This window comes from Diaphorina citri, unplaced genomic scaffold (assembly GCF_000475195.1).
Source record: "Diaphorina citri unplaced genomic scaffold, Diaci psyllid genome assembly version 1.1 scaffold2115, whole genome shotgun sequence".
Taxonomy (NCBI): Eukaryota; Metazoa; Arthropoda; class Insecta; order Hemiptera; family Psyllidae; genus Diaphorina; species Diaphorina citri.
Window position 1 is genome coordinate 3,511 of NW_007379540.1, and position 17,701 is coordinate 21,211.

Sequence of the window (17,701 nt, forward strand, 5' to 3'; positions counted from 1 at the left end):
AACTACCAATAACGATTTCACTCTTATTACCTGTACACGATGGTTTTCCTTGTCACAGACGTAAATAAATCCAAGAGCATCTGTTGTTATGCCCCAGGGGTAATTGAATTTCCCATCAGCCGTGCCTTGACTTCCAAATGCACGTAAGAATCTTCCAGAAGGATCCATAACCTGTACGAGGATAATAAAGAGAGAAATGTTATTGGTAGAAACTTGATATTGAGCCTTCTATTTGAAAACAAGATGAGTGAACCTATAACAAATTTGTTCTTGGATTTCAGGAAAAAGTTACTCTATGCCTTCTACTATTGTTGATAATTACCCCCACTTTCTTAGTAAAATAAAACAGAAGGCACTTACCTGTATTCTATGGTTATAGCGATCAGCAATTATAAATTGACCGATTCGATTGACGGCTACGCCAGCGAGACAATCGAACTCGCCTTCGGCGTTTCCGTAACTTCCAAACTCTTTCGTAAATATTCCATCAGAGTCGAATACCTGCAATTGAAGACAAATTTTAATTGGGGTATAGTTATAAAGTCCTGAAATTTAAATTGCAGAGATTGAGTAAAATATGCCTTGTTTATACTGTCCGGATGAATATCAATACTGACTTTAGCAAAGCAGATACACGTACCTACATAAATGAACGTGGATTTAATATTTATAGATGTTTCAGACTTTACTAATTTTTCCTTCAAATCTCCCCGTTTGACCCGTTTCTACTTGGGGTCATCGAATGAGACTGTAAGTTAAGTTCATGAAATCTATTCAAGTTCATGAAACATATTTGACATCTCTTCTGGTCCGCTAGAAAAACTATCGGTTTGAAGGTGGAAATGTCGAAAACATACCTGAACTCTATGGTTCGAGGAATCTGCGACAACAATGGAGTTGTCAGGACCAACGGCTATGCCTCTTGGCCACGTAAAACATCCGGGCTCGCTCCCCCGACTCCCTATTTTGAACTGCAAGCGCCTTTTCTGCAGATATTGGCTTCTAGGGGTAGTACCTACTTGGCCGATACCTGAAACGAGCAACGTTTGAAGAAGAAAGCACGAGTTAATATTTTTTGCTTCTGAAGGTATGCATCTACCTGGATAAAATACAAAATTATTATTTATCACATTGTAAAGGTAGTATTGAAAGTTTTGATGTACAGAGATGTGATTAAAGGTGTCGTTCAAAGGAAAGCAATAACGTCGTTTTGCGGCAATGAAACAGCGTTTGTTCGACTGTAAGGCCTGAGAGAAAAACAATAAGCGTCTTTATTCCAGGAATTCAAATAAATCTATGCACAGCCTCTATAAAACGAAGTATGTACAAAAGTAAAACACGACAAAGGATTTGGCATGTGAAGGAGAAAAATGGGCAGGAAAGGGAAATTCAGCCTGAAACAAGGGAATCTGTTTAGCCAGATAAGCGTGATGCTAAGAGGAAGAAAAGTTATAAAGAAAGGAAACATTGAATAAGCAAATGAGGGAAAAGAAGAGTAGGCTGGAATAAATAAAAGCGTCCTTATTTTAGGAATTCAAATCAAATCTATACACAGCCTCTATAAAACGAAGTATGTACAAAAGTAAAACACGACAAAGGATTTGGTAAGTGAAGGAGAAAAATGGGCAGGAAAGGGAAATTCAGCCTGAAACAAGGGAATCTGTTTAGACAGACGAGCGTGATGCTAAGAGGAAGAAAAGTTATAAAGAAAGGAAACATTGAATAAGCAAATGAGGGAAAAGAAGAGTAGGCTGGAATAAATAAACTTAAACAAGGCAGACAAAGAAGCGTACATGATGGGTTCAGCAAGAAATTCCTTACTATCATTTCAAATTGAGCAAGATAACAGGATATTAAAAACCTGTAGGCTGCCAATATCCTGTGTCTTCTTTGTCTTTTGGATTTGAATTTCTCTGCACAGTGTTAAATCAATTTCCAGGATTTCATGACAAAGGTTTTGCTCATTTCCTACCAATTTGTCTGGTGTTGGGAATAAATTCAATGTTAATTAGATTGGATGAAATGAAAAGGAGCATTCACAAAGTTTCTACCACCCAAACTTCTAACTTGAACTTGTAAATCACAGACATGTGTAAGCAAAATTTGAGAAGGTGGCTTAATGGGATCCTGGGTAACTCATCACATTTTGTCCATTGTGTTGATGTTCTTCCATATTTAAGAAAGCTCTAAGCTAACAGGTTAGTTTGGCTCTAGCAGAAAAACAGATCATAGCAAACTTTAGAAAGAAAGAGGCTAATCTTGTTACAAGATACTGTAGGCAGAAAGATGAACACTAAAGTTCAAATGTTGGGATGCGTATGCATGCGAGCAAGCAATTGGTCTTCTACTAAATGATTAGTATTCTGTCTAACTCTAAACCCGCCCACCTCCAAATCACTAATATGGAAATAGGACCTTTGCAGAAGAATAAGCTAAAGATTCCGCAGGTTTGAAACATATTATTCAGCACAAGTGAAGGTATATTAGACATGAAAGCACTGCAGGTCTCAAGCACAGTTTCGGGGAGCGAGGGCTCTTCTGAATTCCGGCATATCGGGGGGTGGATCTTTGAGCTCTGGCGCTAGAAAGGCAAAGGGTTTACCTGTTTGTGCTGCTTGGGCTGTAGTTTGAATAGGGTCGTTGGGGGAGCCGTACATGTTTTTTGACTCGTCGTCAGATTCATCGCCATGTCTCGAATGTAAGCTGGATCGTCTAGAGGGCGTGCTGGTTCCCGAAGCGGTTCCAGAGCTGGATGGACCGGCTCCCTCTTTGCCACGGTTCCCGTATTTACTTTTTAAGTATCTCGCCCATGAGCTGAGGGCGGCTCCGTCTTTTTCCCCACCTGTTAATGAAGCGATTTGTTAGACACCGAGAGGAAAGATAGAGATAGGGGGCGAGACGACAAGCAGTGAGTTTAGGAAAAGTTAAGTGGCAACAGTTTGAGGGGGAGATTATTTGGTTGTTTTGACTAAATTGTGAACCTGTTCTAGATTTGGAATATACGTAGCGTAATAATGTTGGTGTGTTTTGTTGTTGTAACTAAGAGCGGCTTCGTCTTTTTCTGTGTGATGTTTTTGTTTCGCGTTGGGTGTGCGTTGCTGTTGGTTTCAACTCTGGACTATACCTACATATTTACGCCTGTCTGTATGTTTGATTCAATGTAATGTTGTAGCCTAGATGAGTAACTAGGTACATAAGTCTTTTCACAATTTAGTTGAAAAGTAGCGTTCAACCAGGATTCGTTATTGGTAAGATTTGTAATTGAACGAGCGGTAACGGTAATGTTACTTTGCATCACCATCAATAAAATAATATTGATTTCTACCCAAAAATTAAAATTAAATTGGTAAATAAATAGATTGTTTCCTGCTCTATCTAGATAATAATAAATGCGATGTACAGAGCAAATGAATTAGGTTTGGTTAATGGAATTCATGGATAAGTTAAAATCATCAAGGATACCAAACTATCAAGAATATCAAGGGGTTTTTGAAGAAAGATTTTTGACCAATTTCACATAATGTTTTCATAAATTCTACAAAGATTAGAAAAGAGAAATTCAGATTAAAAGTTCATGCTTCAGACTTCAAAGAGTCAAATGTAGTTAACACCAAAATTGCCTATTGAAAATTCACATAATGTTTTCATAAATTCTACATAGATTAGAAAAGAGAAATTCAGATTAAAAGTTCATGCTTCAGACTTCAAAGAGTCAAATGTAGTTAACACCAAAATTGCCTATTGAAAACTATGCGAACATTGAACTGCTGGAGACGTAGCTTTGTTAGTGAAAAAAGTAAGAATTAAAAATGGTTCAATACTACACCACAAAATTGAAACCAATGAAAAAGTCAAATACCAACGAACTACTTAACCGCAGACCTGAATAAAGTTCTCATAGCTAAAAGATAAAAAGAAAAGGAAAAAAATAAGAGACTGTAAATGAAACTTTTGAAAGCTTACTATGGAGATACGACTTGTAATTAAAAATGGTTCAATACTACACCACAAAATTGAAACCAATGAAAAGGTCAAATACCAACGAACTACTTAACCGCAGACCTGAATAAATTTCTCATAGCTAAAAGATAAAAAGAAAAGGAAAAAAATAAGAGACTGTAAATGAAACTTTTGAAAGCTTACTATGGAGATACGACTTGAGAATTTGATAAAGTTAAACACAAGTATCATTTGAAACACATACCATGCGTTAAGTACTATTAGATGCAAAATTGGAAATATTGTACAGTGATGAAAAATGTTTTCCGAGAAAGAACAACAACACAATGGAGCGAATATTTCTTTCGAATTCTTCTGAGTTCTCAATCGCTTTTCTGCTTTACGCTCACAGTGAGTCAGGTTTCAATGTTTGTTGTTCCTACAAATTCTAGTGTTATACAATTAGTAGAAAAGTATTTCTTATCGTATGTTTATGTTACTAGTTGTGAGTGTGTGGAAAAAAAACTAGCAATCGAAACGAGATGGATCTCGAATTGTAAATAAAAAGGTCGTCTCTGGTGAGGCAAACTGGAGTATCTACGGGTCACATCAGTGATAATTTTATATATTACGTTCATACAACAACCGATCGACATTGACCCAGAGTAGGGAAGGTCAAAGGTTTTTGGGGAGGGGAAAAAAATTGGTTTATAAATTCATCATGACATTCGTAAATCTGCTTTTCCAACACCCAATCTTCAGTCTCATACTTCATAGGCATTTCCTTTATGCTGTTTTTCAAAGGATATAGTACCTGCATATGATTGATATTTATTATGTTTACTCCCAAAGACAGTATCTGAACAATTACTCGAGAAAGAAAAAGCAACACTGTTTCTATGGGCTCTTGATATACGTTCATACCGTTAATACCTCAGCTTTTGTACAATAAGAGGATTCAAATGCAAATCAAATGTTGCAAGTGTTGAAACGACAATCCCCCTTTTTTTTCAATGAAACGTAGATGATATAATCCTTAGCACGTACTAAACTCATTTCGAGTACACTACGAGTACAGTATAGTAGTAAAGTTTATTGGGTTATTCAGATTCAGAATAGACTAAAGCTAAAAGTTAAGGAGATAAAGACTGAAACAGTGGAGAAGTATGGAATAGTAATGAAGTGATTATTAGTCCAGCAGATTTAGTCGAAGCGTTAAAGCATTAAATAAAGGGTTCTGCTATAATTTGTTATTGGTGTGGTGGAAAGAATTTTATGAATTTAATTTTCCCCATGTAATTGAGTAGGTACTGCTCTCTTTATGGAAATTTTTGCATGAAGGTCAGGAGGGAAGTAATGTTAAAACTTTGGACTTGTTTCCTTTTTAGGAGGACGGGGACAACACAACAATTCGACTCTATCAAGAAAGGTGTTCCAGAAATAGACTACAAGTGGAATCTGCTTCCAGCGCCAGTGTGTTGTTGCTCTTTCAACTTTGGAAGAGAAATACCTGCGCTAGCATTGGAGGAATATCCTGACGTGACTCTATCAGGAGAATTATCTCTCGACTTCAAGGTATGACTAGACCGAGACCTGGCGAGCTCAGTCCTAGGGAAGTCTGTAACAGAGCTGGATGCAGCAGCTGCTTTGGATGCTAAGTATGCCGCTGGTGAGTAAGGAGAGTTAGGTCCATCATCAAACTCTTCATCATCCAACATTAACGCGTGAGAGCTCTTGCTTCTGGCAAGTCTTGCTTTCCTGTCTTTCAGAGCAGCAAATCTTGTTCTGCCCGAGGAGTACAGAGAGGATTCATCTTTCTCATCTTCTGGAGATACCACAGCAGCACTTTTGCTTTTATTTAGAAATCTACTTGTGTACGGGGATGTTTCTGTGCCTAGTGATGCACCAATACTACCAGCTCTGGCTGTGTGGCTACTAGTTCCATAACGACTAGGAGTTGAGTCAGTCTCATAGGATGGCCTAGCCCTGGACTGACTAGCTGTAGTACCATACCTACTAGGGATATCATCATCAGACAATCTGTTTCTACCAGTACTGTACTCGCACCAATACTACCAGCTCTGGCTGTGTGGCTACTAGTTCCATATCGACTAGGAGTTGAGTCAGTCTCGTATGATGGCCTAGCTCTGGACTGACTAGCAGTAGTACCATACCTACTAGGGATATCATCATCAGACAATCTGTTTCTACCAGTACTGTACTTACTCCCAGTGGTAGTGGAGGTTTCATCCTTTGATCCAAATGGTTTGTAAGATGAGCTGTCTCTTGAGTCAGATGACGTATTATACCTGGAAAGAGAGATTACCGATTTAAAAATCTGCACTCCAAGAGCAGGAGGAGTACTACAAGCTTCTCAAAATAATTACTCTTTTAAGTCATTAGCAGTAAGGACATTCAATACACTTACCTGGAAGCTATGAACGCATCTCTAGCACTACTTCCACTAGTGGAGGTGGCAGCTGGTGCTGTGTCTCTAGCATTTGCAGATCGGGCCAGTAGAGCGAGTCAGATGACGTATTGTACCTGGAAAGAGAGATTACCGAATTAAAAATCTGCACTCCAAGAGCAGGAGGAGTAGGTACTACAAGCTTCTCAAAATAATTACTCTTTCAAGTCATTATTAGCAGTAAGGACATTCAATACACTTACCTGGAGGCTATGAATGCATCTCTAGCACTACTTCCACTAGTGGAGGTGGCAGCTGGTGCTGTGTCTCTAGCATTTGCAGATCGGGCCAGTAGAGGTCCTATATCAGTTTTCTCCATGCCCGATGCTGGCTTTTTTACAGCTGCCTCTTCTTCACTTTCCGTCTCCTCACTTTCGCTACTCGTTTCGGTCTCTTCTTCTGTTTCTTCTTCGTCATCATCGTCCTCCTCTTCCTCCTCTTTGGTTGCAGGAGGGGTAGATTTTGCGGGAGTAGCTGTTGTTGCTGTGGTTGTAGAAGGACGATTACCTGCAACAGAGTTACATGGAGGTAAATCAATAACAAGAGTAGGTACTTAATGAACTTTTACTGGCAGCATTAAATTCTGTCATCATCCCGGATTACATGAAGAACCTTTTCAAATTTACAGAGGTCCTGAATATTATTATTTATTTTACGTTCAATACTTTCCAATGAGAGTAAAGATATTGTCATTAGCTTCGACTCATTTTTCCGAGTAACCAAACAAATGAGCTCCCCTTCTGCCTTTACAGAGGTCCTGAATATTATTATTTATTTTATGTTCAATACTTTCCAATGAGAGTAAAGATATTGTCATTAGCTTCGACTCATTTTTCCGAGTAACCAAACAAATGAGCTCCCCTTCTGCCTTCTCTAACTGTTGAAACTTCAGTATTGTCTATTGTCTGTCGACTAACTATAAATAACAATAAAAATCTGATAACTTAAAAATAATTAGCAATAAAAATCTGACAAAGAGCTTAAAAACAAGAGCTTGCACTGAAGTTTTTGGAAAATCAAAGCATTTCGAATAAAGCGTTACATTAAAATGTCAAGAAGTAGTGATAGATAATTAGCAATAAAAATCTGATAAAGAACTTAAAAACAAGAGCTTGCACTGAAGTTTTTGGAAAATCAAAGCATTTCGAATAAAGCGAGCTGTTGAAACTTCAGTATTGTCTATTGTCTGTCGACTAACTATAAATTAATAACAATAAAAATCTGATAACTTAAAAATAATTAGCAATAAAAATCTGATAAAGAACTTAAAAACAAGAGCTTGCACTGAAGTTTTTGGAAAATCAAAGCATTTCGAATAAAGCGTTACATTAAAATGTCAAGAAGTAGTGATACCTACTTCTTACTGTTAGATAATAATTGTTATGAAAATTGATTTTAAATTTTAAAATAATTAATATGAAAAGATATAGATGTGGTTTTCTTTGAGAGGTTGTTTTAAATGTAAACACGTTAATTATTTTCCAGTAAGCACTTTCTTGTTAGTGAACGTGGTTCTTCAGAAAAGAAAGAAACAAAGCCAAGCAATAAGAGTCTGTAAAATAATATATGGTTATTTCTGTAAATATGTAGGTAGATCTCAATTCTTCTGTTGGATCTTCATTAATACTAATAACTATGAAGGTAGATAACATGAAATAATTTATGGGTCAGCCATGAAATCGTGAATATGTGAGCTTAACATTTATGCTTATAAAATAATGTCCAAAATCTAAAGTTGCAATGAACACAGTGAAGAGTTTGGAGTTTTATTTCGTAATCATTGATTTATTTATTAGATATTATCGCTGATTTGATATTCATGGAAAGATAGAATAAAGCTATTAACCTATTAGTCTAATAATATTGTTTAGTTACAATGAAAATGGCTGAAATGAAGATTGAACATATATAATATTGTGATATTACTTTCTAGTTCCAGTGATTACAATATATTTCACTGGAAAGTATTAACAGATGAAAAACAAGGAAGGAGTCGGAGAACATTCAGAACAAAATGAAAGCCTCGACTTCAAACTTGAAAGAAAAAAAAATCTGGTGTGAACATCACACGACTTGCCTTATCCTATTGAATGGTGCTTATTTGGGTGTTCTGTTATCTGTTGTAACATTTACAATATCTCTAGCCGTTTAGTCGATATAGCGGAAACCCGCCAAAAAGCGGTCAAAATACCGCCAACCGCAGCAGCTATTTTAACCGTTTTGTGTTGCATCCTTGTCACATTTGTGAACTACATACCAAATTTCAAGTTTTTAGCTTATACCGTTCCCGAGATATTGTTAAATTACACAGAACACCGCCAAAAAGCGGTAAAATGCCGCCAACCGTTGCACCGGTCTTAACCAAAAGTTTTGTGTCGCCTCCTTGTCACATTTGACAGCTACATACCAAATTTCAAGTCTCTAGCTCTTACCGTTCTCGAGATATTTTGTTTACAGACTTGATTTATTAGATATTATAGCTGATTTGATATTCATGGAAAGATAGAATGAAGCTATTAACCTATTAGTCTAATAATATTGTTTAGTTACAATGAAAATGGCTGAAAACAAGTGGAACGCAAAAATTAAAAGAAGGAACTCAAAATTCGGAAGCAACACGTATTCTGGAAGCCGGAGCTAAGAGAAACTAAAACTAGAGCAGATAGCAGTGGGTACAACAGGGAATTTACCTCCGCCTAAAAAACGACTCTGAAAAGGTTTGGCTTGAGTTGTGCTGGCAGTGGCTGGTGTGTTGGAACTTGTAGAGGACACAGAACCTCTTCTGGCATCAGAGGAAGTTCTGGTTCGGTTGGGGGAAGCACTTGTCGAATCAGCATCAGGTTTTGCACCTGTTTTTGCAAGAAATTGACGTTTTAGCTCCTCAGTTGAAAAAACGGCGCCAGTGTTTTTCACTGCTGTACTATTGGTTGATTCAGTGGAAGCCGTTGAATCAGTACTGGCAGATCTTCCAGATTTTTTTGGCGCAGCCGACCCTGTTTTTTATTTAATTTTCATTAGGATTCATAGAAATGATACGTCATATTGAAACAATTCCAAAATTTTAAAAAGAAAAGATCACAAGATTTTGTGTTTGCTGATGTTTAGAAATGGTGAATGTGTCTGACATTTCTGTGATGGAATTTTAATGTCAATTTCAAAAAGTAGACAACCCGTGTAAATTGATTATCTTGCCAAAATTTGAAACATATAGGTACATAGGTACAGTCATCCTTGTATAGGTAAAACATGTTTGGAAATTTGCAGAGGTATAGCGTTTGACAGATTATTTATTTAAAAATTGTGTATTTTTTACTCTGGATGAAAAGTTCATGTGACAAAAATAAATGTAATAATAAATAATTAATGACATCAGAGTGTTCTATTAGGGTACCTACTCTTTTATCAACATGATGAATCAAAAGCACAAAGTAGGTAATCAATGTAACAGTTGTAACATGATATTATTTTTTTTTTCCTGATTACCTAGGTACCTAGATTCTATTTGAAATTTTATCTACTCATCGTTGCTTGATGAGGTTCATTTTAAGCTCATTCAATATTGCTTAGCATTGTAAAATTTAACAAATAATTATTCAGATTAGAAAAAAAAAGACGATCTTTAACCGTTCACATCATTATCTACTTATTCAGCATTTTTCTATTTATTTTTCATCTACTTTCTTATCATTAGAAACAAGATAATCCCTGATTTCTTACTTGTTCTTGTGTTTCCTTATTTTCTCAATCCTCATTTCCTTTCTCGTCGTAGATATTTTCTTTTCATCGGAAAAATAGGGGGAAATAGAGCAAACAAATAGCGGGAAAAAAAATTGCAATCGAAACGAGATGGATCTCGAATTGTAAATAAAAAGGTCGTCTCTGGTGAGGCACACTGGAGTATCTACGGGTCGCATCAGTGATAATTTTGTATATTACGTTCATACAACAACCGATCGACATTGACCCAGAGTAGGGAAGGTCAAAGGTTTTTGGGGAGGGGGAAAAAAATTGGTTTATAAATTCATCATGACATTCGCAAATCTGCTTTTCCAACACCCAATCTTCAGTTTCATACTTCATAGGCATTTCTTTCATACTGTTTTTCAAAGAATAGGATATAGTACCTACATATGATTGATATTTATTATGTTTACTCCCAAAGTCTACCTCAATCCTCAATGAGTCACAGGTGACAAAGATACTCCCTTCTGGTCCGACAGGGACGAGAAATCTTTGCCTTATATCAATTCTAAAGTCAATAGAATACGAAGTAAATTATTAAACAGAAGACTAGAGAAGAAAACAGAATGCTCGCTGTGAGGAAATGAATTTTATTTGTGGTAACTACCAAAGAGGAGAGGAAATAGGGACAAAGAGGGTTAAGGAAGGGACTAGGAGGGTGAAAGGGGGGGCATCACGTGAGAAAACTTAGCAATGTTGTTCGTGCCATATAACCATATATTGGCATATAACCATATATTGTATGGAAATTTCCAATGTCGATGTCGTTTGAAATTCAAAATACGTTCCCCAATCATAGGAAGCGATTTGTAAGAAAGGAAAGGAGAAATCTCACATTGTCGGATAAAGTATGACTTTTATTTTTACGGCGATTTATCTTTGCCCCATTTCGGGACCGGAAATATGTCGGAAAACTACTCAAAGGATGGATTTGAGGGATTTTTATTATACACTCGGTGACAAAATTAGAGGAACGCTCGTATTTTTTGGTTTTTCTCAAATTGCTGTTCAGTGTTGAATTTTTTTCGGGAAAACTATTATTAATGTTATTTGCTGTAAAGTTTAAAACTTATTCCAGAAGACCGCATACCTACATAAACTGTGAGTAAAAAAAGAAAAATCAAAAACAAGGATTAGTTTTTTGCTGAAAATGCATGTTTCTGGAGATAAATGTTAACGTAACTGTTTTTCTCCTCAATATTTTTTCACCATTTTTAAACCAGGTGCTTCAGAAAAGAACACAGAACATTAATTTACTACTGGTAAAAATTAGAAAAATTCTCTGGGCTCGAGTTGGCACTTTTTTTAAAAAGCCCATTTTTGCCCTATACAACTAATGGTAAAAAAGGAACGATTTTGAAAAAGTTCCGGCTAGGGTCCAGAAATTTTTTCTAATTTTTACCAGTAGTAAAATAATGTTCTGTGTTCTTTTCTGAAGCACCTGGTTTAAAAATGGTGAAAAAATATTGAGGAGAAAAACAGTTACGTTAACATTTATCTCCAGAAACATGCATTTTCAGCAAAAAACTAATCCTTGTTTTTGATTTTTCTTTTTTTACTCACAGTTTATGTAGGTATGCGGTCTTCTGGAATAAGTTTTAAACTTTACAGCAAATAACATTAATAATAGTTTTCCTGAAAAAAATTCAACACTGAACAGCAATTTGAGAAAAACCAAAAAATACGAGCGTTCCTCTAATTTTGTCACCGAGTGTATTATCTAGGATTCTTATAGAAGACGGCAGTATGCCAGGCCAAGTTTCGGTTACCTAAGCTCTACGTAGTTTACATTCTTCATGGGTGAAATAGACTTGAGCCAATTTCTATACCTCTGTGGACGAGTGTTTTAGTTTAGAGAACTGGCTCTCAGCCAGGAGATGTCGGGTTTAAGTTCTGCGATTGGAGTGGAAAAAGTAACTTAAATGAACGTGAAAGCGGTTCTAAGGTCAATTTCTAATTTCTAGGGTTCTTTTGAAAGATAAGAAACTCCATTAAATTTAGTCTTTCTATAGCTGTGTCTCTTGGATCAAAGATTTGAAAATCTACGTAATTAATAGGTACCTCTAATTAATACCTACCTCGGTGGTGTAGTGGTCAAGGCGCTCGCCTTGTAAACAGGAGGGCGTGGGTTCAATCCCAGCCGAGGTATGGAATTTTATCCTCAATATAATTTGACAATTTGACCACAATAATAGTAGTAGCCTACTGCTGGAGTAAAGGGACTTTTCAGTCCTATGCGAGCAGTATAAATAAGCACTATTATTATTATTATTATTATTATTATTATTAATATTATTATTAATATTACAGGTATGTAAGAAGTAGGCATAAGAAAATTCTGGTACCTTCTTTAAAAAAAAAAAAAAAAAAAAAAAAAAACCCTTTGTTCTTTTTTTTTTTATTATTCTTCTCAGAATGTGGAAATCTGGAAATCTCGACTTTCTGAAATTCTGATTGATGAAACATTGAATTAAAATTAACATAGGTATTTCTCTTTCCGAGACATTTCTGAATTTATTCCACTATTAATTTTATCTCAGGATTAACACTTTGAGGCCTATATTTGTATGTTGCGTCACCTGCAGAATCTTCTTCTTTTATTGCACTTTTTCCAAATTTTATTTGGGGTCGGCGTTGCCCTCCTTCATTCTAATCCTCCATTATCTCCTATCTAGCACCTCCTCTCTTCTCCATCCCTTCTCTCTCTCTCTCTCTCGAGTCTTCTTCAAATGCTAATAAGGGGCTCTTTTCCCATGGCATTTAGGTACCGTCAAACAAGAATTATTATAATCGAACGGGTTAATGTAGGTATTTATTCGAGCTCATCTTTATTCTTTCACTTTGGTTTTTCACATTTTCATTTTTTCGATTTTCTTGCTATCATTAATCATTTTTCTGACTTTTACAGTGGCGTAGCGTCCATGTAGGGCGTGTATGGCGGCCATACACTCGAAATTTCTCTCAAATACCCTTAAATATTGACTTCAAATAATTAATGTATTTTTATTAGATGAATAAAAATTATTATCCCTTAAAATAGTTAAAAATCCCTTGAAATTCCTAAATCCATTTTTATCCCAGTCAGACCTGAAAAATCCCCGAAAAGGGATAGTTATACTTGTCTATGCCATGAAGAGCAATCCATGAAGAGCATGGATGATGGAAATTAGTACCCTACACGCCTTACACTTCAATTTAGACCACGCTACGCCACTGGACTTTTACCTTCTCTTTTTTAAGGAGAGTCCAATAGGGAGAGAGAGAGAGAGAGAGAGAGAGAGAGAGAGAGAGAGAGAGAGAGAGAGAGAGAGAGAGAGAGAGAGAGAAAAGTGTGATCTAATTATATCCGCAATCCGCAGCTAAAATTTGGACCAATCTAAAAAAGAGTTCAGGCAGCACACAATACTTTTTCATTTTTAGATCTTGATTAGTTTTGGCGTTCTTTTTATGCCCAAAATTTGTATTTTCAGATAATCGAAGAGAATCCGCAAGAGGTTATGCCCTATAGTCAATTTAGAGGCTTTTGATAATATTCTGACGTTCAAAGGAGAAACGGAAATATCTTAGAGACGGCAAAGTGAAAAGTCTACGCTGTGGTCCCTAGGCAATTGGAAGCGTTAGGTAATGTGGCAAGGAAAATATGGAAAAACAGTACCTATAGTACCCCATGTGCAGAAAAAAAGAGATTGAAAAAAACTGATTTCAAACTTTTTTCAAGGGATTGGAAAAACTGATTTCAAACTTTTTTCAAGGGATTGGAAAAACTGATTTTAAACTTTTTTCAAGGGATTGGAAAAACTGATTTCAAACTCTTTTTTCAAGGGATTGGAAAAACTGATTTCAAACTTTTTTCAAGGGATTGGAAAAACTGATTTCAAACTTTTTTCAAGGGATTGGAAAAACTGATTCCAAACTTTTTTCAAAGGATTGGAAAAACTGATTTCAAACTTTTTTCAAGGGATTGGAAAAACTGATTTCAAACTTTTTTCAAGGGATTGGAAAAACTGATTTCAAACTCTTTTTTCCACAATTTCTAGTAGATAATTATTTAATTATAAAGTGTGATATAATTATATCCGCAATCCGCAGCTAAAATTTGGACCAATCTAAAAAAGAGTTTAGGCAGCACACAATACTTTTTCATTTTTGGATCTTGATTAGTTTTGGCGTTCTTTTTATGCCCAAAATTTGTATTTTCAGATAATCGAAGACAATCCGCAAGAGGTTATGTCCTATATGAGAAGCTTTGATAGAACGAGAATTCAACTGGTGGTGGTGGTGGTGGTGGTGGTGGTGACGCTGGCAAAGTTCTTTGACCTTTTTCACCTCTTTTTTCCACTTTTTTACTTTTTTTAACACCTCAAGTAAAAAAAAAAAAAAAAAAAAAAAAAACTTTTCCAATAAAAAAAAAAAAAGCCAGCCTGGTTAGATTGGAGGGTGAGGGTAGCACATCTGCTTTGTAAACGCTAGGTCGTGGGTTTGATTCCCACCTGGGGCGGATTATGCATAGTTGTATAGGTTTTCACGTGTTTTTCCCTATTTTCAATCAAATAGGTACCTACTTATGTACAGTTGCAAAAGATGTAGTGTAAACCATCTCAGAGCTGACCGAAAATCAATATTTCATTTAGCAATTTCGTCGAGCAAGCAATGTGCTATGCTTCAATTTACGATTATAATCTGTATTATCCAAAACCCGGAAACAAACCAGAGAAAAGTCAAAATCCTCTTCCAAGAAATGTCACATAACGACTTTCTGAAATTCTGATTGATGAAACATTGAATTAAAATTAACATAGGTATTTCTCTTTCCGAGACATTTCTGAATTTATTCCACTATTAATTTTATCTCAGGATTAACACTTTGAGGCCTATATTTGTATGTTGCGTCACCTGCAGAATCTTCTTCTTTTATTGCACTTTTTCCAAATTTTATTTGGGGTCGGCGTTGCCCTCCTTCATTCTAATCCTCCATTATCTCCTATCTAGCACCTCCTCTCTTCTCCATCCCTTCTCTCTCTCTCTCTCTCGAGTCTTCTTCAAATGCTAATAAGGGGCTCTTTTCCCATGGCATTTAGGTACCGTCAAACAAGAATTATTATAATCGAACGGGTTAATGTAGGTATTTATTCGAGCTCATCTTTATTCTTTCACTTTGGTTTTTCACATTTTCATTTTTTCGATTTTCTTGCTATCATTAATCATTTTTCTGACTTTTACAGTGGCGTAGCGTCCATGTAGGGCGTGTATGGCGGCCATACACTCGAAATTTCTCTCAAATACCCTTAAATATTGACTTCAAATAATGATAAAATAATTTTTTAAAGCTTTCTATAAAAATAAATTTTTCATTCAAGCAAAATCCGACTTCTTTGATTTCGGTAAGGGATCTTGGAACTGCCTAAAATCACTTGTTGAGTAGCACGCCACCAGATTACATCAAATATTTTTATTAAAACTTTTATATTTTTAATTTCTCGATTTTATAAAAAAAAGCCATGGCGTGCTAAGTGGCAATAAAACCCGTGAATGGCAGGGCTTGAGGCCCTTGCCCAGAAAGATCATTAAAATGATCAAAATCTAGTCATCTTTCAAATCAAATAAGAAACCCTTTTGCAACTTTATCAAAAATTAAATAATTTTCACTCAGTAAAATGTGAGTAAAAATCCAATCTTAAAGTCTTTTACACGTGCATCATGATATCAATTTTCTTTCAAATCAAATAAGAAACCCTTTTGCAACTGTATCAAAAATTAAATAATTTTCACTCAGTAAAATGTGAGTAAAAATCCAATCTTAAAGTCTTTTACACGTGCATCATGATATCAATTTCCTGGTAAGAAAACATAATTAATTCTCTGGTTTGGATCAGTGGAAGTCATCATAGAACACAAAACCAAGTTGTATTATTTTTTTTTTTGGAACCATTATCAACATGTACCTATTTAATATATTGCCTGAAGAAGAAAATAAAATGAGAAGTCAAAAGAAAATAATATTAAAATGAAACAGCAAGATCCATTTTTCTCATTCCATTTATTCATATCTATCAAATTTGGAAAATGGGAACATAAATCAATGAGTACCTATTTCAACCAACCAGGAGGTTGGGAAATTCTACGGCACTGGATATTCGTACTAAGAATTCGCCGAAATTACTCACTAGAGCGCGCGCTTGTAACATCCAAAATTCCAATGTAGCCGCGAATTTTTAAAAAAAATCAAAACTGCCAAATTTTCATCATCTTGTAAAAGTGTTTTCTTTCATACCATCGTTCATCATTTTATGATTTGTCTTTACTTTTTACTCTCTAGTATATTTAGTCATAAATCATTTAAAACAGCCTTTTTCAAGGCTATCTTTACTTCTAACTTACGTTTGTGTGAGTTTTACCCTACATTCCTTTGTACTTTCATTTAAAACAGCCTTTTTCAAGGCTATCATTTCCTTTTGGAAAACTTGTATTTTGTGAGTGTTAATTGTGATTTTTATCAAGTTGTTATGGAGCTTGGAAAACGTTTTTTCCACTTTAGTGAAGTTGAGAAGTTCATTGAGTCATACCAGCAGGAACATTTCATTCAGTTGTACTGCTCAAACTCCATAAAGTTGACAAGTGTTAACTATGAGAATGCAATGGCAGCAAGAAAAAATAATCCAACACTGGGTTATTATTCAATTCAGTACAGATGTATCCATGGAGGAAATTTTGCTTCAACTAGTTCAGGACAGCGTAAATCTAGGTAAGATTCAAATCATCATCATTCAACTCTTTATTCTCTTTCACAATGTCTCTATCCACTACCTATCTTTACCTGTTGTATCTTTTTTCATTGTCATTCCCTACTACCACCATTAATTCACATCTTACTCAATATTTTTACTATTTTTACTCAACTTAATATTTTTACTCAACTAATTTGATTATTTTCAATTTCAATATCCTAACTCTATTAAGTATTTTTTCTTTCAATCTGGATTATGATCAAATCAAAATTTCCTCCTATGAGTCCTATGCTACCTCCATTACACGAAAACAGAACGATTGAAGATTGAACATAATATTGTGATATTACTTTCTAGTTCCAGTGATTACAATATATTTCACTTGAAAGTATTAACAGATGAAAAACAAGGAAGGAGTCGGAGAACATTCAGAACAAAATGAAAGCCTCGACTTCAAACTTGAAAGAAAAAAAATCTGGTGTGAACATCACACGACTTTCCTCATCCTATTGAATGATGCTCATTTTGGGTGTTCTTGTTCTATAGCCAAACTTTTACAATATCTCTAACCGTTTAGTCGGTATAGCTGAAAACCACCAAAAAACCGTCAAAAACCGCCAAAAAGCGGTCAAAATACCACCAAAAAGCGGTCAAAATACCGCCCACAGCAGCACCTATCTCAACCAAACGTTTTGAGTTGCATCCTTGTCACATTAGACATCAGCTACATACCAAATTTCAAGTCTCTAAGCTCTTACCGTTCTCGAGATATTTTGTTTACAGACAGACAGACACACACACGGACCAATGGCTGAAACTTTGGATTTAG

The 17,701-nt window shown here is 35.6% G+C and overlaps 1 protein-coding gene across 1 annotated transcript in view; it reads right to left on the reverse strand.

Annotated features, from left to right (window-relative positions):
• The window catches only part of LOC103518201 (RING finger protein nhl-1-like), a gene marked incomplete at its 3' end in the record, with an annotated part of 39,613 nt that overhangs the window by 3,504 nt on the left and 18,408 nt on the right, over positions 1-17,701 (reverse strand). The window contains exons 6-14 of the mRNA XM_017447735.2: positions 9,097-9,255; positions 6,683-6,913; positions 6,368-6,440; positions 6,151-6,248; positions 5,450-5,989; positions 2,603-2,842; positions 858-1,030; positions 361-501; positions 31-171 (exon numbers count right to left, since the gene is read on the reverse strand). Coding sequence (XP_017303224.1) covers positions 31-171; positions 361-501; positions 858-1,030; positions 2,603-2,842; positions 5,450-5,989; positions 6,151-6,248; positions 6,368-6,440; positions 6,683-6,913; positions 9,097-9,255 — 1,796 coding nt within the window. The remainder of the gene's footprint in view (positions 1-30; positions 172-360; positions 502-857; positions 1,031-2,602; positions 2,843-5,449; positions 5,990-6,150; positions 6,249-6,367; positions 6,441-6,682; positions 6,914-9,096; positions 9,256-17,701) is intronic.